At 45.0% G+C, this 25,209-nt stretch overlaps 3 protein-coding genes and 1 long non-coding RNA gene across 5 annotated transcripts in view; 3 read left to right on the top strand and 1 right to left on the bottom strand.

The window, feature by feature from the left end:
- The window catches only part of RTF2 (replication termination factor 2), a 43,360-nt gene extending 23,910 nt beyond the window's left edge, over positions 1-19,450 (top strand). Inside the window, exons 6-9 of one of the 2 annotated variants that reach the window (XM_055544644.1) lie at positions 15,146-15,259; positions 18,039-18,093; positions 18,198-18,293; positions 19,046-19,450. In XM_055544644.1, the coding sequence (XP_055400619.1) occupies positions 15,146-15,259; positions 18,039-18,093; positions 18,198-18,293; positions 19,046-19,200 (420 nt within the window). In that variant the 3' untranslated portion in view covers positions 19,201-19,450. Of the gene's footprint in view, positions 1-15,145; positions 15,260-18,038; positions 18,094-18,197; positions 18,294-19,042 lie in introns of both variants that reach the window. The other variant, XM_055544642.1, reaches the window with a different exon arrangement.
- LOC129625796 (beta-1,3-galactosyl-O-glycosyl-glycoprotein beta-1,6-N-acetylglucosaminyltransferase 7) lies at positions 968-5,715 on the bottom strand. Its single transcript, XM_055544645.1, has 4 exons — positions 5,321-5,715; positions 3,822-4,850; positions 2,724-2,819; positions 968-1,330 (listed from the first exon to the last, which is right to left on the bottom strand). The coding sequence occupies exons 2-4, from the start codon at positions 4,789-4,791 to the stop codon at positions 1,107-1,109; spliced, it is 1,290 nt and encodes a 429-aa protein (XP_055400620.1). The 5' UTR covers positions 4,792-4,850; positions 5,321-5,715; the 3' UTR covers positions 968-1,106.
- LOC129625798 (uncharacterized) lies at positions 7,048-9,265 on the top strand. The gene is made up of 4 exons (XR_008701614.1): positions 7,048-7,082; positions 7,558-7,661; positions 8,167-8,223; positions 9,081-9,265. It is a non-coding gene; the product is annotated as an uncharacterized LOC129625798 (long non-coding RNA).
- A 147-nt stretch (positions 19,451-19,597) lies between the features above and the next one.
- FAM209A (family with sequence similarity 209 member A) lies at positions 19,598-24,239 on the top strand. The gene is made up of 2 exons (XM_055544646.1): positions 19,598-22,993; positions 23,928-24,239. The coding sequence occupies exons 1-2, from the start codon at positions 22,727-22,729 to the stop codon at positions 24,183-24,185; spliced, it is 525 nt and encodes a 174-aa protein (XP_055400621.1). The 5' UTR covers positions 19,598-22,726; the 3' UTR covers positions 24,186-24,239.
- The last annotated feature ends 970 nt before the right edge of the window (positions 24,240-25,209 follow it).

The following is a 25,209-nucleotide window of genomic DNA, read 5'->3' as shown; positions in this document are numbered from 1 at the left end:
GTCAGTTCACTAAAGGGTATGCTTTATCCTTGAATTATATGTTTATTTCTTTAGTGTCCTGTCCTGTGGTTCCTACTTTTCCCTTATTTTAGTTGTTTTAAGTTGTGCTGTTTAACAGTTGTATGTTTCTAACCCACTCCAGTATTCTTGCCTAGAGAATCCCAGGGATGGGGAAGCCTGGTGGGCTGCCGTCTATGGGGTCGCACAGAGTCGGACACGACTGAGGCGACTTAGCAGCAGCAGCAGCCCTGTATGATGCCGTGGGCTCTTTTTCAAAGAGTATATAAAAAGTCCTCGACAAAACAACAGAGATTTGTGGATTTTTGAAAGACTTGGATCTTTGAGTAGAGAGAAGTAAGACCATCCACACCTTTGACCTGTGCTGTTCTGTAACCACCAGCTACATGTGACTTTTTAAATTTTAATTAATTAAAGTTTTTAAAGTTAATGTTCACTTGATCAATCACTCCAACCACATTTCAGATGCCCAGCGCTCCCTGTGGTTGTGACTGGTATAGGCAGCTTAGATACAGACCATCCCATCATCGCAGCTGCAAGCCCACAGAAACTTGGGGGCAGCCTTTGTAATAAGTTATGTTTCAACTCCATAATTTCCTTTTACCCAAAGGAATTAGACTCTTCCTTGTTTTTCTAGGATTTCTAGAACAGAGTTACATTGTTTCTAGCCAAACTGGAGGACTGCTAGAAGCTCAGTGGGAGTTTGTTCTTTATTAGAATCTCATACACAATAGTATCTTTAAGACAAGATACATTCTTACTCTAACTTGAGCCTGGATCTAAGTGCTTGGAGAATCTTGATTTCCATTAACTGTTTAGTGAGGCAGTCAGGCCTCCATGTCACTTATCTAGTCACCAGTGGAACTTTGAATTATTTTTTCTCTTGTGATTTCTTTCTCTAAACTGTGAAAGTGGCTTATCACCAACAGCAGAGTCTTTGTCAGTAGCAAGTTTCTAAATTCATTTTATGACGAACTTCTGTCAAGGAATTATTTTTCCATTCTTTTTTGGTTGAATGTTCTCTGATTTCAAGTCAAGAAAACAGAATGATACCAATAAGCAAGCAAGCAGTCTCTATAACTTTCGACTCAGCGGTTCAGTTCCGTATTAAAATGGCTCTCCCGTTGGAAATGCCAGTGTGCCTCCACAGGGCCCTCTGCCTGCCTGAGAACTCTGAGCCTGTGCCACCGCTCCAGGCAGGAGACCACAAGAGGCTCGGTCGAGTCAAATTGGTTGGCAAACAGAGAAGGTGATTGAATGATCCATGGCAAGTCTCCTGGTCCATACACACAGGTGTCCTGGACGTAGTGGCCTGCAAAGAGAACACAGAAACTTAGCTGCCTTTGTTTTGTTGTCAGTGTACATCTGCGTGGACAAGTGCCACTTCTAAGGTCATCTCTCAAGCCTTTCTGCTTCTTGCAAGTTCAGATTAAACATGATTTCCACAAGTGCTTTGAAAGGGGCTTTTATTTTCAACTTTGAACTTGTGATGGAAGGGAAGCTTCTATTCGTTTGGTTAGTGATTTGTGAAGTCTTTAATGGCTGCTGTAGGTGAATTCTTTAGAATTTTAGCTCGTCATGAGCTGCAACACTCAGGCCCCCTGATGTGAAGAACTGACTCAGGCAGGGATTTGCTGCAGTCTCCGCGAGTTCTCTGTCCACCACGAGCTGCGGGCCACAGAGGTCATGCATGCTCTGTTTTCCCTTCCGTGTGTGCACCAGAGAACTTGCCATCTTTCTACTGGACCCCGTCTGTGTCACGTTGTGAATCGTCACCCATCATTTCCTCCCTGAGACTGTCTGCCCCTCTCTGCCATCTTCACATCGCAGGTCTGGGTGGGCAGGGAGAGCCAGCCCAGGAGAGTAGGCTTGAATCGCTCCCCAGGAGCCGGGTTCTGGCTCTTCAACCCGGAGGTGATCTCCCCAAACTGATGAGCCTGAGAACCTCCCTGCAGCCTGCTAATTCTCTTCCAGACTGTTCACAGAACAGAGACACTGCTCTCTCCTCCACCCACTATCTGGCTTCTGTGTTTTGTCCCAGTAACTAAAACCTCTGGGACACCAGTCAAAGGGGCAAAAGAATTCACAGTTCCGGAGAGCCTCCTGAGGGCAAAGGAAAGAAACCTTTTTTCAGCAGGAACTGTGTTGGAAGTGTTGGGTATCGCTGGCTGATCCCACGAAGGAGCACAGACTTGTGTTATTCAGTCGTTTTGTTCTAATAGACCCAGGGAGGCAGAGAGCTGATTTTAAATAAATGTTTGGGTTTGAATTCTAGGAGCAAGTAGGGGGAAAGCCAGATAGCTGATATATTTTTATCTGAAAACTTTGGAAGTTGCAGTCCTGTTGTGTGTTCTCTTTGTGAAAATTTATTGACTCAGATTCTTAGAATTTGTGTACTTTTCTGTCTGGAGAGTAGTTAGAAGTTTTTTAAAAAATTGACAGCATGCTAATTGGATCATCTCATATATGACCATTAGCCTTTTCCTACTGTTACTGAGGCAGCAGTTGTACAATTTTTTTAAAATTTGAAGGCATCCTGTGGCGTGTGTTTTGTTTTGTTTTTGTTTTTATTTTGTGTTTTCCTGAGCTGGTTGGCTTGCGGGATCTGTTTCCAGACCAGGGATGGAACCCGGGCCCCAGCAGTTGAAAGCCTGGAGTCCTAACCCATTAGGCCACCAGGGAGCTCCCTTGGGTTTTGTTTTTACCTTTACAGCCTTCGTGAACTGTTCCCTCCTTATTTCTCCATTTAACAGCTCGAATGTTTCCTTCCCAGCCAGCGTTTGGGGTGGAGCCCGGAGCGTCTAAGGGAGAAGACAGGCAGGTACACAGGGAGCAGGTGGAAAGAAAGCCCCACCTCACTCAGAATGTGTGCCCTTGTCTGCACAAAGGACAGCTCTCTGGGGTAATTTGAAAGGATTTTCAGTGGTTAAAAAGGTCCTAACTCATTTCTTCTGGACTCATTGTTTGCACTGTCTTCCTGGACCTATTCACTTAGCTATTCAAGCTTGAAGGCCCGTCCCCAATTGGAGCCAGTCAACTTTATGTAAAGAGCAAACAAGCCCCATTTAAAGGAAAGCATCATATTTCCCTCTGCCTCTCAGAAAACCTACCTACCCACACACAATGGCTAGTTTTAATATTTTCCATTCTTAAAGAGCCCCTAGCATGATATATGGAGAAGGCGATGGCACCCCACTCCAGTACTCTTGCCTGGAAAATCCCATGGATGGAGGAGCCTGGTAGGCTGCAGCCCATGGGGTCTCGAAGAGTCGGATACAACTGAGCGACTTCCCTTTCACTTTTCACTTTCATACACTGGAGAAGGAAATGGCAACCCACTCCAGTGTTCTTGCCTAGAGAATCCCAGGGACGGGGGAGCCTGGTGGGCTGCCGTCTATGGGGTTGCGCAGAGTCGGACACTACTGAAGCGACTTAGCAGCAGCAGCAGCAGCATGATGTATAGTACGCGTAGGTATTCAGCAGTATCTAATAAGTAAATGAAGAAAGGAAGACCTTTCCAGTGATCTGTGCTCAGAATTTTCAAAGGGCTCTGTTTGGGGAGATGCAGAATGCTGGCACTTCCTTCTGGAGAGGGAACAAAGCAGTGAGCCTGGCAAAGCCCAGACCCCTAAAAGCAGAGACACCCTGCACCCCAACCCCTGCCAACAACCACCCAAGTGGGAGGTCCTACAGAATATGTAGAGCTGTTTGCCAAGTCAAAGAGCTGAAATAGAATCTTTAAGGGTACACGTCTGCTGTTGCCGCTGGCCTGCACAGACACCCCTCTGCTGGATTGTTTTTACCTTTCAGTCGGTTCAGAGTCACCCAGTAGTGTCGCTCTGGGCCGTGGATGTCTTGGGACCACTGGAGCATGTCTTTTGCGCGGATGTCAGTCAGCACAAACTCCACAAACTTCCTCGTTAGTACATAGTAAGCACTTCCAAAATAAATGGTCAAGTTATGGGGTGGCTCAACCTTAAATCCTGCATTTGGAGACACGTAGATGTCTCCTTCAGGGCTGAATTCAAGATGACTCTGACTTGTCTTAGATTTAATGCTTGGTGGCTGGATTACTCCGGGAGTGATGTTTTTATCTTTCCATTTGCTTCTGATGTAGTGTATGATTTCTTTGTTGGTTTTGATTGGAAAGTCCTGTCCACAGAGATTAATGACATAGTTCCATTGAAATTTGGAATGCACTAGATCTCTCATACAGTTAATATCTGCCTGTAGTCTTCTAAAGCCAGTGTAAGCCATTTTCTCTCTCTTTGATGAAATAAAAATGTTCTCAAAACAGTTAACCAGGGATTGCACTGCAGTCTTATACTTCTTTGGGGCCTTTTCATCCACATGAATACAGTAAACATTCTGAGGCACATAAACAGCCCTGAGTAGCTGCACAAACATAGCCAGCTCCTTATGAATAGTTACAATATATGCCAAAGAGAAGCTGCCTTCCTCTGCAGACAGGGGTCTGGTTATGAAATGCAACTCCTGGGAAATCCTGGAGCAATTTCCTGGTCTGTGTAAATGAGCAAGTATTTCAGATCCATGAGGGTTTCTACAGAACTTTGCAATCTGGGGAGCCGCCTCTTTCCCTTCAAACAAAGCCGAGCACAGTTCATCTGGATAGAAGCCGCATTCCACCACGGCTGGGTGGGTGGGTTCCTCCTCTGCTTCCTCAGGAGTCAGATTCCTTAAATAAATAAAAATGAAGATGCAAACGGCTGTGCACACGAGAAGACCAGGCTTTGTGGCTCGCAGCTGGCTCATGCTTTGAGCTCCAGATGCCTTCTTATTACCATGGTTTGAAATGTTCTCCTCTCAGCTTCCTAAAGGAACAACAGACAGAATTTAGGGTGTTGTGAAAGTGCTTGTGAAACCCACACCACAGTCACGTTAAGCATTTCTTTTACCCCATAAGAGTTTTCTTGGGCCGCTTTTACTCTATCCTCCTTCCATCCTTGTCTCTAGATAATCTCTTAATGTGCTTTTGTCACTATAGATGTGTTGGCATATTCTGCAGTTTTATATAAATGGAGTTATACGTGTGTATTTTTTTGCCTGGATTTTTTTTTCACTTAGGATAATGCTTTTAAGATTTGACCCACATCATTGCATTTATCACCATTTTCCCTTTTTACTGCTGAGCAGTATTCCATCAAATGGATGTGGCACAGTCTGTTTGCTCATCTGTTGAAGGACTGAAGTTGTTTCCATTTTAGGGTACTACAAGGCGCTGTAAGCATTTGTGCGTAAGTCTTTGTGTAGACCTGTGTTTTTGTATCCCTGAGGTAAGTACCTAAGAGTGAACTAGCTGGCTCACATATGGGTGTTTAACTTCTTAAGAAATTGCCAGGTTGTTTTCCAAAGTGAGTGTGCCATTTTCTATCCCCACCAGCAAAGTATGAGCGTTCCGTTTACTCCACAGCCTCACCAACACAGGGTGTAGTCAATTTAGAATTTTTTTAATTGGTAATGGTAATTCATTGTGGTTTTACTATGCATTTCCCCAGTGATTGATGATGTTGAATATATTTTCATGTGTTATTGCCTTTATCTTGGCAGAAAAAAAAAATCTCAAATATTTATTTTGGACATAGATCCTGTCCTGGTTTGCATTATCCAGAATTTCTTAGGCTGTTATTCTGTATCATGTTATGAGGATATATCTTTTCAATAAAAGGAACAACAAATCAAGAGAAATTTTGTGATCACATAATTCGACTTACTGAAATGTATTTTAATTTTTTTAGAGAAGGCTTCAGTGATTAAAAACAAGATATTTTTAATAAGATTATTTGATAATAATTTAGTTGCCTCTCTTCAACTCTATAGAGATGCATGAATAGGTGTTTTAATTAATTATTATTAGCATGCAAATACCATCCTTGGGAATTTAGGGAAGAAAATTGATCAGGGAAAATGTCTTTATTGTTAGTAATTTTTTTCCTTATTTATGAGTCTTATTTCTAAGTTTCTGTAAAAAAAAAAAGTCATCATTGCCTATTCCTCCTTCCTGTTTTTAAAAACCCAATTACTTTTGACCAGTGTTAATCTCAAATTTCACATTAGCCCCTTACCTTTCTGCATCATTATTGCAAATGCCATTTGAAAGTATGGATGAGGCAACATTTTTGAGTTATCTCTGTGCTTTTAAAACTGTGAGCAAGGAAAAACTATAAATGCTGGTTGAGGGTTGTGGATTTTTAAAATGTATACAGTTTTCTTTTTACACATCATGCTTCAAAAATAAAAAGCAGCTGCTGCCCATATACACCAGGTTACATTTTACTCTGGTTCAGTAAAGGTTTGTTGATGGTCCCAAACAGAAAACATTATGGCATAATTTTAAAGACTTTTTTTTATAAAGTACAGAGTCATCATTAACACATTTCGTATCTGGTCTCTAAAATAGACACAACCTTTATCATGAAAACAGAAATCCAGTTGGAAGGAAATACCTTTCTGAAATGAAAAGAAATGCTTCTCTGTTAAGAATTTTGGTTAAATGTAAACCATGTACCATAGTTTATTACATTTTCTCCTGCATTTAGTTTTAGCATGGGAAGGGGGTTTGGAGTATTTTTCAGTTTGTTGTCTTGGTTGATGTTTTTAAGCTTATGGTCAAAGTAAAACCAGCTGGCCTCATCACAGAAATGTTAGCCCCACTTCACTGACAGACTCCACCTCATGCAGCGCCCAGAGGATTGGGTATTTTCAGTGGTTTGTGATAATTAAATGAAGATGAGTCCCATGTGTAACCTGTTGTCCTTCAGGGCAATACATGGGCTAAGTCCCTTCCCTCCCTTATAAAGAGACGGTCAGTGGAGCGTGGTCAGGGTTAATCAGCTGCCTTTCCACCTCTTGTTCTGTGGTGCATGGTTCACAGTTGCCCAGTCTTCCTTTTAGCTCAGGTTCACTTTGAAATTTAGAAGCTGGGGAGTGCTAGAATGTCACGTTGTGGGAAGGGCCACCAACTTTATTTTCATTGTTTCAACACAAGCCTTTCAAGGACAGCCTTGAAATGAATGAAGCCTTTGGAGACCCTACTGCTGTTGAATGTAAATAGTTGTTGCTGTTGGTTTAACCTCCACGAGGTGGATAACGTGAAAATTCCTACAGGGATCAACTGTTTAGGGCCTGGCAATTTTTTCTTTTGAAGTCGTAAATGAACACCGTTTTCAGCTTTGCAGGCATTTCCAGCCTCTCTTCTTGGTGATTTTTTGTTGTTTTGTTTCTGTAATGTGCAATCAGCTTTTGTAGTCATCATGAAACTATAATTGTTAAACGTGATTTTTAATCACTAATTTCCAAGAAATATAAGCAATATTTTTCAAGTGAGGGGATCCCATTAAAAAAAAGTACAGTCTTTTATTTTTGAGCCTTTTTTTTCTTCCACAAAAAGTTTTATTTAAACTGTGTATTTTAAAGGCTTTAGAAAGAGCGGCAGTTATCATTGTGTTTCATGGAGCAGGAGCAGATATAGTTCTTTGTTCAGACCTTTTTTTTTTTTTTTTTTTTTTCCATTAAAATAAGGCTTCACAGGTGGAGCAGTGGTAAAGCATCACCTGCCAATGCAGGAGCCACAGGAGACTCGAGTTCCATCCCTGGATTGGGAAGATCCCCTGGAGTGGGAAATGGTAACCTGCTCCAGTATTTTTGCCTGGAAAACCCCATGGACAGAGGGGCCTGGCAGGCTACAGTCCATGTGGTCGCAGAGTCAGACACGACTTAGCAACTGAGCATGGCAAAAACATCATTAAAATATATATAATGGAACTTTCCTGGTGGTCCAGTGGTTTAGACTCTGTGCTTCCACTGAAGGGCAGGGGGTCGGTGGGGCATGGGTTCTGTCCCTGGTAGGGGAATGGCCAAAAAATAATAATAATAAAATATATATAGTGTACAGTAGAATTAAATAGCTTCCAGACAATGAATAATGTTTTGAAGATTTTACAGTCAGTTGACTGAAGACATGACATCTAAGAGATTTTGTAGAATATCCTTCAATAGAAGTAATTACCAAGGCTATGGTTAAGGATGGTGTTAAGATTTTTTCCTTTTTGTGGTATTAGCAATCACACATGATTTCTAATTCTAGTTCTCAGAATGGAATAATTTAACCTTTTATGTTTTTTGTCCAAGCATAAAATATTTCCAAGAAGTTATTTCACAATTCCTTACTATCCTAACTGAGAGCCAGTGAGTATATTTTCCTTCTTTTTTCCTTTCTTCTCTGTCCTTCTGTAGTCCTCCTCTCCCACCCCACTAACAAGCCTTAAACAGCCCAAAACAAAGCCAGTAATGTGGGTTTGGTACCAGGTATTGCCACTGGAACACTTCGGGGCAGTCGTTTTGAATTTTATTATGATGAGATTTAAGTTGTTGTATAGGCTTTAAAGGGCAGGTTGGCAACATCCTGTATAAATTAATTATTTTGCTGAAACTTACACTTATTTAAAGGTTATCCCTGTTAGTAAATAGATCATGGGCATCTTTAAAGATGAACTTGTGGTATTTTGCCATATACCCTAGTATACTTCTGTTTTAGAGCATTAATGTTAGCTGGTTAATGTCAATTTAACAGGGATTAAACAATGTAGTCTTTATCTTCTGGACTGCGGGTGGGGGTATATGATAGAACCTGTCTCTTAAGGCCCAGGGACCCAGGGGTGTGGGAGTGGATGGATGAGTGTTTCCTCCTGAGCCTGGCCTGGGAGGGTGCTCGATGCTTAAGTCGGATAGGGGTGCTTAATTCCCACCAGTCCCCTGGAGTAGTGAGACCTTCAGACCATGAATGTCGGCTCTCTCTCCATTTACTGTGTGTTTGTCCTAAAAAAGGCACTGTAGCTGCAGCGATGAAAATTTTGTGTGTTTTTCTGTCATCTCTAGGCTCAGAATGATGTCCAGAGCATCCTACAAGTTAATGGTTTTTTTCTTGAACTATTTGAGCTTTAACATATTAGACTAATTTTGAACTCAGACCATCTAGCTATCTAGTAAAATAGATGTCTTAATCACAACATGCTAATTCCTAAAATGAGTATTTGTTTCTTCAGCCACTTTGATATGAAGAGGGAAACTGCATTTCAGGATATCCACTCAGAACAACCACAGCAAATACAACGTTCTTCTTATTGGTGCAGATTGAGAACTGAGAGTGTGGACATGGCCTTGAGGCTGACTTAGTTATTTCCCACATGAGGAATCAATAAATGGCAGCATTTAAAATTTGAAAATAAAATTGGTCTCATTCTTAAAAACATTCCACTTTAAATTTTCTTGGCTTAAATGAAAAAATGAGGGCAGTTTTTTGAGAGGAAAAGATGCGCAGTACTTCTGAATTTTAAAATATTACTGATATTCCAATAGTTCTAGTTTAAAGGTATGGAGGAGACACAGAAAAACTTAAATTTCATTTTATTAGTAGTAACAGTCCCTGCTCCGCCTGTGGCATTCACGAAGCACTTACCGAGAGATGCTCCTCGCATGGGTTGGAGGTCCTGGCGTGTCTGCACCCTGCCTGGCTTTTCTTCTCCTTCAGTTGCTTCTCTTGCTGCGGCTCCTGCTGAAGTCACATGAACCAGAGTCTCTTGGCAGGTTTTGTTACCCTTTCATCCCTGGAGGATTTTATTCTTGTCAATTCTGACCCATGGGTTGAAAAACAGAACCTGAGTGTTTCTTCAGGGCTGGCTCCCTTTACAAAACAAACACCTGGCCCAGGAGAAGGGCAGCACGGGGTGCTTCTCGCATTTTAAAAGCTGGGTGAAATCCTGGCAGTCCTGGGTCAGATTTCTTAAATGTTTTTAAAAGAAGGAGGCCAGAATTGATTATTGAGCCTTTTTCATTCAGGGAGTAAATAAAAGTCACTTAAAAATTGCTTCCTACGTAGCATTGGAGCAGTCGAGTGCCTCAGCATGGCTCTCTAGAGGCCTGACTTCGGAGACACAGGCAGAGTCCTGGCCCTGCCCCATCTTCCCGTGGCCACCGGCTAGCCTGTGCACCAGGCGGAGGTGGAGTCTCTGTCCACGAGTAGTGGCTCCCCCCTTTTGTTACTCTTCTCTGATGGGTACTTCTCCTCTTAACAGTCTTCCCTTTTCTGGCTTAAAAGGTCCTCCGCTTGCTGGTCCGCTTTTTAGGTTTACCCTACGTGTGTCTGCCGGGGATAGTGAAGCCAAGAGACGTGACTCAGAGCCCGCAGAGACTCTCACCCTCGTGGGTGTCCAGACACTTGAGCTCTTTGTTAAGTCAGATGAGTCCAGCTTTTCTTCACCTGCGATCACTCGAGATACCTGTTGCTCTTTTGCAGAACAGATGTTGCTTAAGGTTTCTTAATGGGGCATAGAGAACCTGCTCTGTCTGATCTTAAGGGGCTGCAGCATTGCTGTGCATGTAACATGCAAGCTTTTTATATAAAAACAGATCTATGCAGCCTTTCAGTGGGGAGACCCTGTGTAGGTTTGTATGGAGGTGTTCGGATTCCCTGAGTTGAGAGACTAATTTTACCAAGAAAGGAAAGGCCACCCTGCCAGCTCGTCAAGTGTTCCTGCAGTGCTGCCCCCCAGGACCCTGAGAGCTTGTCTTAAATGTCCCGTGGGTGCTGCTGAACTGGCCTGGCAGGTCCGTCCCTGGGGGAAGAGGTTTGGTGCTGGATTTCACCTGGATCTCACATCCTTAACCTGGGGGAAAAAAACAGTGGAAGAAAACAGCTGAGAAAATGATGAGAGTTGCTTGCATGCACTTTACACCCCCACAGCTCTGAGGAAAATACAGAATAAAAATCAAACATGTTGGAGGAGCTGTTGTAATAAGTGGATGAAAGATAGGTTTAATGTATCAGCTTCTTATACAGATTGAAAGTGAAAATGAAGTCTCTCAGTCATGTTCAACTCTTTGCGACCCCAAGGACTGTAGCCTACCAGGCTCCTCTATCCATGGGATTCTCCAGGCAAGAGTACTGGAGTGGGTTGCCATTACAGATTGATTCAGCTAAAATTTTTTAAATGAAAGTCCTAAGAAAACAGCATAAACATAAATAACAGAATTTATATGTGCTATGAATACAGTGGGGTACTTTTGTATTTCTTAAAGCCCAAGAGGAGCAATCTTTTCCTTTTTAGATTACCGTAAGTTTTTTTTTTTTTTTTTTTAACCCCTGCCTTTATGTGATGTGATGGGCATTCTCACATGTTTTAGGGAGTGTAAGGTTCATGCGGACTTTTAGGGGAGCTATTTGGCTTTAAAATTTCCCTCCCTTTCATCCTGGTTTGAAATGTTTCTTTAGGTTATGTTCTCATTCATGTAGTCAGCAGTTATTTACTGAGCGTCCACTGTGTGCAGGACCCTGGGCTTAAGACTTGGCTACAACCAAGAAAGATAGAACCTTCTCATTTGGAGCTTACGGTGTGACGGAGGGAAGCCCTGTTTTAAAAGGTCATACACACATACAGGCATGCATTCATTTATTAATATTATAAGCCATGAATGCAGGAAACTGACAGGGTTCTATGACAGAATAACCAAGTCTCAGAAGTGAAATTTCTGGGTCAGAGATGCATGTAATCAGTTCTTCATCACAGTTATTGTTTGCAAGAACAAAAATTGAGAAACCACTACTCCATTTGTCTCATATGTAAAAATACAGATAGAGAGGCATATTACTCTTAATTCTGTCTCCTTCAGGACTTTACTACTGGCCTTTTTTTCCCAATATTTAAAAAGAAATTAACATCCAGAGATCATATGAATATATAACTTCCAGCCTACTTTTCCTTTTAACATATAATAAGCATTTTGTATGTTGTCAAAAACTCTCTTTAAAATAGCTATATATATGCTTCCTTTTTAGGAATGTATTATGATTTATTTAGCTATTCCCCCCCTCCATTTTTTTGGACATCTAAGGTCCAAGTGATGAAGCAAAACTGAAAATGAATATACGATTTCAAGTGCATGGTAATGGCACACATAGAAAAATGCATTCACAGGGAAATATGGTGTTTTCTGCTTTGTGTGCATGTTAATTTTATAGGCAGAGAGAGGATCAGTCCCTTTGGGGTCTTTACAGCAGCGCCACCACCACCCCCCCCCCTTTCTAAAGTGATTCCTACCCTTTAGTCCACAGAGAAGAGCCCCAGTCTGAGGCTGGCATCATGGCAGAAGCCTGATTCCTGCCCTGGTTTCACTCACCTCCAGGGATGGTTTGCTCCACCCAGGGCCCTGGAGTCCTGCAGAAGCCTAGTGAGGTCAGGTGACAGGCCTGTGGCTGGTGGGAGAGCCAGGTGCCTTCTCCAAGGGCTGCCAGGTCAAGTCCAGGCAGTTGAGGCCTTGAGGGAAGAGTGAGTTTGATATTAGTGGGTCTTTTAAATTTTGGAGACCGAGAGCAAGTTACCGCGAGTTTTAATGTGAGCAGTTCCTGACTTGGTGGTGTTAGCAGCTAAATCAGTTGTAAGAGTACAACTTTGGGGGCAGCATACCACAGCAGCAGGCAGGGCAGAGCCCACCATTATAGACAGGCAACTAAGCAGTCATGTGCAGGGGAGGAGGCTGAGGCTGCTGACGTGATCAGGCCAGGGCAGCAGGGCATGGCGGAAGGTGGAAGGAGGCACAGAAAGCCCCCAGAGGAGGACGACGCGGCTGTGAAGGAGCAGGGCGAGCAGCTGCCACACCTCTGCCTCACGGTTGTGCACTCAGGAGGGTTACTGACGCCAGAACCCGGCCCCAAGCCCCACTGGGCCTTATCTACCACCTGATTCTGTTCCTGCAGATTCTCTCCCATTGTCTCTCCAAGGAGGACACCTCCAGGGGAAGGCTCTGCCCAAATCTCCCACAACCCGGGGCTTCTGGGTTAGAGGGACTCTCCCCCTGCAGAGGGGCTCTTCCCTTCCCCTGGCCTGCCAGCCTCACTGTTCTCCAGGGGCACAGAACTATCTCTACGGCACCAGCCTTGGGCTTGGTGGGTCAAAGGAATGTCTTTTCAGTTGAGAAAACTTACCCGAACATGAGCTTGCTTTGACCTGGAGCTATGCTTTTTGGACCCAGAACCACAGTAAATAACCCAGCTAAGGCAGTGGCTGAGGAGAGTTGGGAGGTGCTGGGAAAGCTTTGGCAGCTTCTGAGAACAGAACTTGCAACAGTCTTGTGCTGAGAATGTTCTCTGTCAAAGAGATTCTGGGCACAGTTGGTCTCTTACTGTTCCGGGCAGAGTGGACTAGTAGGACCCACCGGACGTGCCCTACAGCTGTCCTCATGGCCCAGCTTTGTCCACTGATCCAGCAGGGGTGTGTAGCCCTCATGGTGAGGGATGGAGACTCAGGCAGTCTAGAGGAATCCTGTGAGGCTTTCTTCTGCCTTCTCCCCCCATGCAGGCGCGCACCTCCCAGTAGGGAGAACACAGCCATGTGACTGTCAGCCCTCCTTATTGGGCTGGGGGCTTGGGGTTGGTCCAGGAGTCTCCCCCCCCCACCCCGCCCCCAATACCAGAATCCGAAGAGGCTGAAGTCCCTTATATAGCATGGTGTAGTAGTTGCATGTGACCAACATCCATCTTCCCATATTCTCCAAGTCATCTTCAGGTTACTTAATAAAATACCTAATAGAATGTACCTAAGAATAATAATAACACCTAATGATCTTCCTGGGTAAGATATCCCCTGGAGAAGGAAATGGCAACCCACTCCAGTATCCTTGCCTGGAAAATCCCATGGACAGAGCAGCCTGGTGGGCTGCAGTCCATGGGGTCGCAAAGAGTAGGGCACGACTGAGCAACTAACACTCCTACTAATAGAATGTAAATGCTTTGTAAATACGGTGTAAATGTTATGTTAATAGTTGCGGGTCTGTGTAAATAGTTACTGCCCTGCACAGAAGCGTGGTAACTATTTAAATAGTATTCAAGTGTTGCTTTCTGGAACTTTATGAAAAAAATTTTTTTCCCAGTATTTTTAGTCAGAAGTTGGTTGAAGCCATGGATGAGGAACTCAGGGTAGGCAGTGCTTCTGCCTAGGGAAGCTGGTTAGAGCATGGTGCAGAGGGCTGTGTCTTAGAGCTCCACCTGTGCTGATACCGGAAGCTCTGCTCCAAGAAAATGCACAGCTGCAACAGTAGCTGAGAATTGTCAAGTGCTTGGTGCCCAACTCGGCATTCTAGTCCCTTCAGTGTTACCCTTGCTGGGAGTTCAGTTTATTCCCTTTAACAGAGGCAGTAACTGAGGCCAGGGTCTAGGCAGAGGGACTCTGGAGAGCCCACAGGAAGAGGTCCTCCATGCCCCTGGCCCACACCCTGTCCTCAGCAGCGCGGGCTCCCCGGGGAACAGCTGAAAACGCAGGTCCCTGTGGGGATGACAGTGGCCACTGCAGCCCAGGACAGAGCTGAGACGCAGCTGTGTCTCTGGAATGGTCCCTCCCCCGTCCTGCTAGAATTCAGCCCATTTGCCCCAATCACCAACTATCTAAACTCTAGAACCGTGGTTCTCAACGCCTGGTTCCCCCACAGGCAGCACCTGCAGGACCTGAGAACACATTAGAAATGTGAATTCCCAGGTCCCACCCCAGAACTCCTGAAAGGAAACTGAAGGTGGGTCCCAGGGATCCCCCAGGAGGTGCTACTCTGAGGTCAAGGTCACAGACCTCAGTCTGGAATGTGAGATCCCCTGGTCTCTTCCCTTCTAGCCTTGGCTCAGCTGTGTGTGAGCCTCATGGGCTCATATTAAGTCTGTCATCATGAGATGAGGCAGCAGTAGGTGCTCAGTAAGTACCGCTGGTGAGTCCTTAACAGGCATCTCCTAAATGCCCACCCTGTGCTCAGGTCTGTGCACCCAGAGGTTGGGTCCAGTGGCAGGGGTGGGGACTGTAAGCAGAAGCCCAGCACAGTTTGGAAATGGGAAGAACCCTCCAGAAATGTACATTCCCAGACACCAGCCAAGGCCAGTCTTGTAGGCAGGCCTGTTGGACTAACCATGCCCGGAAACTTCCCCAAGCAAGGCGGGACCTCCACAGCTGATCAAGCCAAGGTGCAGGTGGGAAAACAACAGGAGGCCCAGTGGCAGGGCTGAGAGCCAGGACCTGGGGTCGCTGCTGTCTGCATGCTCACGGGACCTGTCTCCTCTCTCCTCTCTCCTCTCCAGTGTGGGGCTGCCTTCCAGGAGGATGACGTCATTGTGCTCAATGGCACCAAGGAAGACGTGGAAGTGCTGAAGAGCAGGATGGAGGAGAGGCGGCTGCGAGCCAAGCTGGGGAAGGTACCGCGTCCTGGGCTTTGCCCTCAGCCTCTGAGTCTGGGCAAAAGTAGGTCCTGCCTAGCTATGGCCCCTGCTCGGGAGCCTGTTGCAACCTCACAACCACACTGCTGGCAGCGCCCTCAGGGTTTGCAGTGATGGAGGTGGCTTTTATGACCTAGAAGAACCTGGGCTCTAGAAGGTTCTTCGGAGCTTGGGCTCCATGGTCTGCTCTGCACTCAGCTTCCTCTTCAGTGTGGAGGGAGGAGTGGTTGGCCCACCCGCAGGGGAAGAGCACAGGCAGGAGAGCAGAGAATAGCCTTCCCACCACGGAAGCCGTGGCTTGGTCTCTCTTCCCGCCCACCTGTTTTGAGTGGCGCCTCAGTGAGCATCAACTGCAGGCAACGCTCTGGGTTGGGGTGTCGGGGTGCAGGCTTTGTTTTGTGCCCCAGGGTCAAAACAATTGATCAGCTAAGAAATGTGTTCAATATGCCATCGATTCTGTATCCAGCAGTGAATTTTGTTATTTCTTGAGTACTTAAGGTGATAGCTATGGTCTTTTTACATTCTTAAAAAAAAAAGTTAGGTTTAGTTTAAATGTGGGAGAAACTTCATGTCTTCAGAACTAAGGCAAAAGAATGCCTAAAATACTAGAAAATTGAGGACATAAAATTGTGGGGAAGAAAAAATAGCCTGCCTGTTTTTATGCAGTTGGAGTACATCTACCAGTGATGTCATAATTAAAGATTTTTCGGGTTATTCTTTTTTAAAAATCATAATAGAGGAAAGTGCAGGACTGTATCACTCTCAAATAATATGTAATTCATGTTCATGGGGCTTTAAAAGCCTGATGCTTGAGAATGTGGTGTTGGTATTACGTGTCCAGAATTCTCAGAAAGAGCTAAACAATTTGGGTTTTCTTCTCTTATTGTCTCACTTAGGTAGAAAATAAATAATTTGTGTGAATTATTCTGTAGTACAGGAAATTGTGCCCAGCTTATGTGATCAAATGCCAATTGAAGTGTTCCTCGAAGTGGTCTTGTACGGGTTACTACAACATTCATGAGGATAAAGAGCAACTCTGTGTTTTAAAGGGGTGACTTTAGGCTTAGGAGCAATTAAATCTATAAATGCGTTCATTTTAAGTTGGTTTTCTAAATAGCTGTGCTCTCATTATCAAATGAGCAAAAAAAGAAAAAGTTTGAGATGTTTTTGACAGAGGACATTTACCAAAAAGGATCTGCTTGTCCTTGATTACTGCTACCAATGAAGTCCAGTTTTTAAAAAGCACGGAAGGGGAGATTGTGTTTTGAAGGAAGCTTTAGTAGAGATGGTGGTGTGGTCATAGCCCTCTTACCTCAGTTGTCTCCTGTGTCCCAGGCTTCCGCCAAGTTGTTGAAAGCCCAGCGGAGCTAACCTGCCTGTCTCCGCAGGGTCCTCCCTGGAGCTTCTGGGAATGCCTCTTAGAGACGGCTGCTGGGAAACCAAAATATTTCCCAAATATACCCACAGCTAGGAATAGGACATAGCATTTCCTTTCTAATGCCCCATTGCCCGTGCTTTTCAAACATCATAACTTTAGCTGTGAGTGGAGGGCTTAGAAGTCAGTTTTCTGTATTATTTTTGAACCACGATGTGTTACCCTCAGAGTTGAATTCATGTCTTGCCTGTGTGAAATGAACAGGACATTGTGTTTTGTACAGATGTTACAAATCACATGGCATATATATATATTACAAGACCAAGAGGCCACTGCCTGAGCAGGGTCTCTGATGTTTTCTAGAGGTGGGATGTTTTCTAGATATGGGAGCCTCCTGAAAGGGTTAGGCTGTGTATCTGTAGCGCCACCTTTTGCATACTGAAGGAAATGTCATGATTAGAGTAAATTTCCTCAGTCAAGAGTCCTGTTTATCCTATGATTGAATCAGCTGTGTGGTTTTTAATATTCTTTTTCTCTTAATGTTTATTTATTTATGGCTGCACTGGGTCTTCATTGCTGCGTGGGCTTTCTCTAGTTGTGATGCATGGGCTTCTCATTGTGGTGGCTTCTCTTGTTGCAGAGCATGGCCTCTAGGGTATGCGAGCTTCACTAGTTGAATAGCAGCACGGGCTTAGTTGCTCCTCGGCTTGTGGGATCTTCTCAGTTCAGGGATCGAACTTGTGTCTCTCGCATTGTTAGGTGGGTTCTTTACTACTGAGCCATCAGGGAAGCCCAGCTGTGTGGTTTTTAGAAGTTTCATTTCTTAACTTTTTGCTGACCAGCTTAACTTTATTATGAGCAACAGAATTCTAACAGAAGTAATCCACAGTTGAGAATTGGCTAAAGTGTTCTTTAGTACAGGCCTCAAGTCCTTACAGTTAAATACACAAATGTCAGAACATTTTGACCACTTTGAAGAGGTCTTCCTGAAAAGGTTAGGATTCAGTCCATAGTTATCCTGTCTGGATTTTATGTTATTATCCAGCTAACTGCTTTTATGTGTGTGGTGGTCACTATTAAAATGGACTGTTCTCACCGAAACTTGTCCTCCTCATTGAAATTGTCTGAGGATGTGGTTTTGGAATATAACTGTACAGCTGAGCAGATCCCTCTAGATGTGTATTGCGTGAGGCATAAGTGTGCAACCAGAAACACCTAGGCAGGACCAGGGTGCAGGGTTGAGGGTCAGAGGCGCCTTCAGAGGGAGCCCTGCCCTAGGTGACTGTGTCGGCCTCAAGTTGGACTCCCAGGCCAGTGGCGGCCACACAGACGCTAAAAATCAGTGAATTGGAGCACGTGTCCTCTCTCCCTTTCTTTTTACAGAAAACAAAGAAACCTAAGGCGGCAGAGTCTGTCTCAAAATCAGAAGTCAGTGAAGGTAAGATGCTAAAAAGAAGTCCTTGTTTAGCAAAAATAAGACCCTAGGCCTGTTTTCCTAAAGAAGTTCCTGCTTTGGTTTTGTTTTGCTTTGTTTTTTCACAGAAACCCCAGGACCATCAAAAATGAAAACAGGGAAGCCCGAAGAAACCAGCCTTGACACTCGAGAGAAGAAGACCAACTCGGCTCCCAAAAGTGCAGGTGGGTCCAGTTGAGATGACTGTGGGCCACTCAGACAGCTGGAGACCCGCGTGGTCATGTCACTGTTTGTTGGGGTGACTCTGGAGACTCTAGCTTATCCTGATCGTGTCTCTCTTGGGGTTCCCTGAGCTCTCTTGGGGGGTGACTAAGAAACGGTTGATTCACCTTGGAGCAGAAGACCTGTCAGGATTGAAGGGGGTGTTCACACATGCCGTTGTCCAGTTTTCCTGTGGAGCCTGCTCGTAGGGCCAGGCGAACGGGGTGCAGAGACCAAAGACCTGACTCGGTCGTTCCCCGTTTTAAGGCTGGGTTCTCTGTGCACTGGAGCCAGCCTCCCTCCTCTGGCCTCCCAACCAGGAGCCATTTGGTGGCTAGTCCAGAATTTAGAGACACTAGTATTTATTTCACAAAGAAGAGAAGGACAGATGGATGAGGTAAGGAGTGAGTCATCTAGTGTTCACGGGTTCCAGAAACCCCTCCACATACCAGCTACCTGGCCTCAGGGTCTCATGTACGTCAATCTCTGAAGCTGGGGCCAGTGCAAGTAGTGATTAAGGTGATTTTAAATGACAGATTTACATATAGTAGCTTCGTTTGGTTTTTGGGTTTGGTGATTGAGATACTGTATTTCAGCATTCCTCCCCAGAAAGGAGGAGGGAAATTCCTGGGCTTGGTGGCCTCTCGAGAATGTGATGGTTGGAATGGTCTGCAGCCCCAGCCTCAGAGTTCAAAGCTTCTCGTTTTTCCAGCAGCACACGGGATCACTTCTGGAAAAGCCGCTAAGAGGTCCATTGCTGACAGCGAAGAGTCAGAAGCTTACAAGTCTCTCTTCACCACCCACAGCTCCGCCAAGCGCTCCAAGGAGGAGTCGGCCCACTGGGTCACCCACACATCCTACTGCTTCTGAGGCCAGCGGTGTGGCCTCAGCTGGGGCCTGTGCACTTGCTCGTCCCCTTAAAGCTGGAGCCAGGCACGGTGCCTTCGAGTAGGAAGGCACAGTGGGGACTCTGTGACCCCGCTGGCCTCGCCCATCACCCTGTCCCACTCACCTCCACCCTCTGTGCACTTGGACCTTCCCGCGGCCCTAAGAGCATGTTGGCTGCATATTTATGCTCAAAATAATTAAAGACTCCAGGTTCCTCCTGGGTGTGTGGTCAGCTCATTTTGACTAACATTTTCATGGTTTTGCTGCCAATGGTTAATTAATTAAATAAGCCAAGTGAGACTGAACTTGAGAAAGGACGAGTTGAGTTTCAAGTATGTTCTGCCTGCGGGGCTGTGGGAGGGAGCGTTTTGCACCAGAGCAGGGGACTTAGGGGGTTTCCTTGCTCCATCGCTGTAATGAGAAAGGAGATTTAGTTGCGCACCTGATGATTTGGTACAAAAATTAAGTCTAAAGTCTGCTTTTTCTCTCATCTCTGTGTTTTCCTTCTTCCACTAATATTTGAGTGAGAAACTTGGAGCCATTGCATTGTTCGTGACAGTAATTCTGTGACGTCACGTCAATTCCACGTTCTCTCTCAGCAGATTATGAAAAGGAAAACTGGACATAAAATTGGTATGTCTCATGCATAAAGTGTGTTAAAGTCAATAATTAATGAAACTCTGTTCTAAAGGCAGGAGCCTCAAGATTGTGAGCCCTGCCTTCTGGAGACAGGGGCATATTACTGAGACGGTTCTTTATAGGGGATCCAGGGCATGGAGTTCCATTAAAAAGCAGGCAGAGGAAACAACACTATAAATCAACTATACTTGAGGAAAATACAATTTTTTTTAAAGCAGACAGAGGATCTGGGAGAGGAAGTTGGAAGCAGGAGGGAGCAGCCTGGGGTTGGGGAGGGGAACGGGCTGGAGAGCCGGAGCCAGGCAGCTCTGACACCCTGTCCTCTGCCTTAGCAGTCTGGGGAGTTGGACCCCAGGATACGTGAATATAGATGCATTTTCATCAGATTATATCAAGATCAGTGAATTTTTGTTGCAGACTTTTTCCAGAAGAAACGTGAAAATTACCGTTTATGTACATTTATATGCAGATACATCTAGTTACGATCACCATGCCTATTTCTGATCAACCCTGGGGTCTCACACTCCTGTAAGCTCTCTACCCGGGAGCCCCCAGCCCCTGAAGCTAGGGGGAGTGTGATCCCCACGTCAGCCTGTGTGGTACGTCCGACTCTCCTCTGTCTCCCCTTCTGATTTCACATCCTCTCACAGAAGTTCCCTGGGCTCAACACAGTCAGAGGCTGAGTGCAGACACACCGTGGACCCTGGGTTGTAGCAGCAGAAGTCGTCTTTCTGAGGAATAAGTGTGAATCAGATGACTCAGCGGAACAGGTGCAAGCCCTGTGTTCCGCTAATTGGGATTTTTTTTGTTTTGTGTCACTTTCAGAAGCTGGTGGTTTTGAACGCAGTGGCCTGTGGGCCTGGTTGTGTTCCTGGCAGCGGCTTCTGTCCGCGGCACCCCTGTCACCTCACCGTCCCCACACCTGCCTGGATATCAGCCTCTCCCCCACTTCATCCAGCCAACTGATCATCCCTCACACTCTGCCCGGATGTCTTCTTCAGGAAAACCTGCCTGCCTGAACTAACCTCCAGCTACCCCCTAGCACTCTTAAAGCTTTCATTTCTTACAACAGTTTTTTTGGCCATGCTGTTCAGCCTGCGGCATCTTCATTCCCCAATCAGGGGTCGAACCTGTGTCCCCTGCATTGGAGTCTTAACCACTGGACCACCAGGGAAGTTCCCTCATCACAGTTTGTTTTTTCACAGTAATAACAGTTCAGTCCCTGGATCTGGAAGATCCCCTGGAGAAAGGAATGGCTACCCACTCCAGGATTCTTGCCTGGAGAATCCCATAGACAGAGGAGCCTGATGGGCCACAGCTCATGGGATCACAAAGAGTCAGACATGACTGAGAAACTAACGTTTTCACTTTTTTCAATAACAGTTAAATATTAAAATAAAAATTAGTTTTCATTTACATTTGAAATCGAGATGTCCAATCTCCATTGTTTTTCCAGAGAACTTACAGGAAAAAAAAATCACCTAAAAGAATGGAGATTTTTTTAAGGCTGTTGCTGCTTCTGCTGCTGCTAAGTCGCTTCAGTTGTGTCCAATTCTGAGCAACCCCATAGACAGCAGCCCACCAGGCTCCCCCGTCCCTGGGATTCTCCAGGCAAGAACACTGGAGTGGGTTGCCATTTCCTTCTCCAATGCATGAAAGTGAAAAGTGAAAGTGAAGTCGCTCAGTCGTGTCTGACTCTTAGCGACCCCATGGACTGCAGCCCACTAGGCTCCTCCATCCATGGGATTTTCCAGGCAAGAGTACTGGAGTGGGGTGCCATTGCCTATTCACAAACTTCAAATTGGCATTTTTCTTCAGTTTTCATCTCCCCTATTAGTACTTATTAGTCTAAAACTCAAAACAGTTTGCTAATGAACAACTGCATACTTCATACTGTGACCATTTGATAACTGGTCATGTAAAACTAATGCTCAAATGTTGATTTGTCTTCAATTTATAAATAGTAAAATCAAAAGAGGTCTTTCCTAATTCCCTTATCACAATTTTAATGAAATAAATGATACTCTTAATTAAGCCAGGCGTTATACACTCAGATGATGTCAGCAAGTGTGGATATTAGGTGATAGGAAGTGGTGGGGACAGTAGAACATAGCCACCGGAGGGGCGGTTTCCTACCTGGCTCCAGCAGAGAGGGGCCCTGTGTTATCAGATCTTCCATACTTTTCAAGGAAATCAGAAATCTGACCTTTGTAAATGGAGCTCCCCCACCCCCATTTAAGTACCCGAGCCAAAGCAAGAGATGCAGGAGACTTGGTTTGATCCCTGGGTTGGGAAGATCCCCTGGAGGAGGAAATGGCAACCCACTGCAGTAAGAGCCTGGCAAGCTACAGTCCATGGGGTCACAAAGAGTCAGACACGACTTAGCGACTGAATACAATAATTTTTCAGAACAGTGTAGGCCACACAAAACACAGCAGGAGCTCCTAGTTTGCAGCCTCTGGTTTAATATCTTTCTTTCCCATTCGGCTTTCTGCTCCACGGGGGCACATGCCTTGAGTCTGCTCTGCTCACCACAGTGTCTGGATTCAACAAATGCAAAAATAAAAATAGGAGATGGACCCGCCCTCCCAGTAGAGCACCAGGCTTAGAAAGCATACACTGGCAAGGAGATGGCATTCTGTCACTCCCCACCACTTTTTTGACTGCTTGCTGGAAATGATGCCATTTCCCTTTAAATCCTACTCCCAGGCGACCCCCTCAAGCCTCTTTATCCTCTGCCCTGAAGTCATCACAATGGCCAGAGCAGGTTCTGGCTGGGGGGGCCTCTGTGACATCACCAGAGATCAGCCCTGCCTGGTCCCCTGTCTCCAGGTGCAAGGGCACACCAGCCCACTGTCAGCCACGTCCCATGCCATCTCTGCTCACCATGCAGTCTCTGAAATGGTGCTTGTTCTTGCCTCTGTGTCTCTCCTGCGGCTATGCCTTTATGTTTTCTTCTCTGAGAGAGAAACCCAAAGAAACCCAGGGGAAGGTGCCTTGCGGAGGGCACTTTCGAATTCGGCAGAATCTACCAGAGCATACCCAAAGCAGGCTTGGGAGCAAGTGGCTCTGGCTCACTTTTATTGTTGTGCTGTACATGATACTGAAGTTTCGAGGAGATGGTGAAAAGAATAAGGTAAGGGTGGCTCCTTTTGTTAATCCACATTGATTCCATCTCAGAAAACTCAGACTCAAGAGAAACAGATGCTCTCATATTACAGGCAAGGCTGTTAGGTATAACAAATTTGAATATGGAGTATCTATTCCCAGTCCTGAGTGTGCTGGTTAATTCATTTCCCCACATATCCTTAGGGAAAACTAGACCTGAACTCACAGAGGCTGGGACTCATATAGATGAAGGCCACCTTTTGTTTATTAGGCAACTAAAATCTTGGCTCAAAGTTTATCCTGTTAAATCAGTTTTGTTTTTTTTTTTCAAATGAGGATAGATTCAAGAACTTGGCATGTTTCAGGTCAAAATTATTTACAGAGCCAGATTCACTGCCCCTGATTTTTCATTTCCCTGACATCTGAATGATTCAGGCTGAACTGAATGGAAGTGGTATCATTAATCCAAGTAGAGGAAAAGATCTGTCATAAAGGGTCAGAGGTGTAAAGAAGTAACAGCCTGTCCATGAAGTGGCTGAAGAGCTCTGAGAAGGGGATGGGAAGAGAAATATGGTGGCTTGTTCCCTCTTCAGCAGACGCAATGCTCCAGGATACTGTGTCCAAACTGATGGGAGCAGGGGATTGGCAAACCTTTCTGCAAAAGGCCACATAGTCGATATTTTCAGCTTTGTAGCCCATTCAGTCTCTGTTGCAAGGACTCAACTCTGCCCTTTGAGCATGAAAGCAGTCATAGACTATCGGCAAATGAATGAGCCTGGCTGTTCCAATAAAACTTTATTAACAAAAACAGCTGGCAGGCCATATTTGGCCATTTGCCAGTCCTTTGACTAGATCAATGCTGGAGCCAACTTCTCTCAGGTGAGCCCAACTCTCTTAGAACTCTGTCAACACAAACCAGCAATGTCAATGGTATCATTCACCCTGAATAACTTTCTTGACAGGTGCAGACTCCTCCCACCCTTCGGGGCTGTACATTTCGCCCTCCAGGAAGGAAAAACGCTTCACCCAACAAAAACTTTGCATTCAGTACCTTAACCCAGCTCGAGATGGACCTTGTGGAATTTGTGTCCAGGGTGCGGAATCTGAAAGTCAACATGGCAACCAGCAGTCACTTCAGGCTTCAGAACTTAGGGAATGCAGATCCACAGCATAAAGTTACAATATATGAGATTTGGGGCGAAGAAGACTCTGTCGATTGAGTGGGTTTGTGTGTCCAAGTAGCAGAGGAGAAGTTGGGTACTGACAAACTGTATCCAAACTATAAAACTGTTGTGAAGAAAAGCAGTTCTCGAATTTGTGACCTTTTTCCTTTCTCATTTTTTCTTTAAACTGGAAAAAAAAAACGTGAGGCCAGAAGCCATTGCAGTTACTGTTTCTGTGTTGCTTACCTCCTCCAGAGCTGAGGGTGGTGAGAAGCATGAGGACAGGGACAAGCTTGGCCACTGGGCCATGACCTTTGTAGAATAAGGCTTGGGAGATTTGGGGATAAGATGCTAATATTATTTCTGTAATAACTTATCTTTATAGTAGCTATTTTTGGAAAGGGCAGAACCATTTTTTCTCTAATTTACTACATTACAAAGGACAACTTTAATTATAGGTTTAAAATTATAAAATGATTGAGTTAGGAGGTGTGTGTGCCCGGAGGATGGTGGATTCACTTCACTTTTTTTTTTTTATGTTTATGTATTTAGCTGCTCCTGGTCATAGTTGCGACCTGTGGGATCCAGTTCCCTGACCTGGGCTCCCTGCACTGGGAGTGTGTAATCTTAGCCACTGGACCACGAGGGAAGTCCCTCACTTCATTTTCTTACCTTCAGAAACTTATTCATTCTATCTTGTGGGTCTAACATATTGACTTTTTCTACACAAAACTGACAGTTACATGTATCTAAGTGGATTAAGAAAAATGGAGACTCAAGCCACATTTCTAACGTCATTTGGATATAGACAAGCTAATCAGGAGCTTCCAAAGCAGTCAGGGTTAGCATTCTTTGTGAGTGCTAAGTCGCTTCAGTCATTTCCAGCCCTTTGTGACCCCGTGGACCACTCTGTCTGGGATTTCCCAGACGAGAATACTGGAGTGGGTTGCCAAGCCTCCTCCAGAGGATCTTCCCAACAGAGATCAAACCTACGTCTCTTATGTCTGCTGAATGTTCTTTATAATGCTTGTTTAAAGTATGGATATTTGGGGAACTTCTCTGGCAGCCAGCCCAGTGTTTA

Source organism: Bubalus kerabau, chromosome 13 (assembly GCF_029407905.1).
Source record: "Bubalus kerabau isolate K-KA32 ecotype Philippines breed swamp buffalo chromosome 13, PCC_UOA_SB_1v2, whole genome shotgun sequence".
NCBI classification, from domain to species: Eukaryota; Metazoa; Chordata; class Mammalia; order Artiodactyla; family Bovidae; genus Bubalus; species Bubalus kerabau.
This window is presented reverse-complemented; position numbering and strand designations above follow the sequence as displayed.

What these genes read in the sequence shown, in the direction of transcription:
- LOC129625796 (XM_055544645.1), bottom strand. Translation starts at nt 4,791, where the DNA reads ATGAGCCAGCTGCGAGCCACAAAGCCTGGTCTTCTCGTGTGCACAGCC. An exon ending in GACTCTGAACCGACTGAAAG is followed by an intron (nt 2,820 to 3,821) that starts GTAAAAACAATC and finishes CTTCTCCCTTAG; the next exon opens with ACGCTCCGGGCTCCACCCCA. An exon ending in AGTTCACGAAGGCTGTAAAG is followed by an intron (nt 1,331 to 2,723) that starts GTAAAAACAAAA and finishes TTCTCTTTGCAG; the next exon opens with GCCACTACGTCCAGGACACC.
- FAM209A (XM_055544646.1), top strand. Translation starts at nt 22,727, where the DNA reads ATGCCATCTCTGCTCACCATGCAGTCTCTGAAATGGTGCTTGTTCTTG. An exon ending in GAGATGGTGAAAAGAATAAG is followed by an intron (nt 22,994 to 23,927) that starts GTAAGGGTGGCT and finishes CTTTCTTGACAG; the next exon opens with GTGCAGACTCCTCCCACCCT.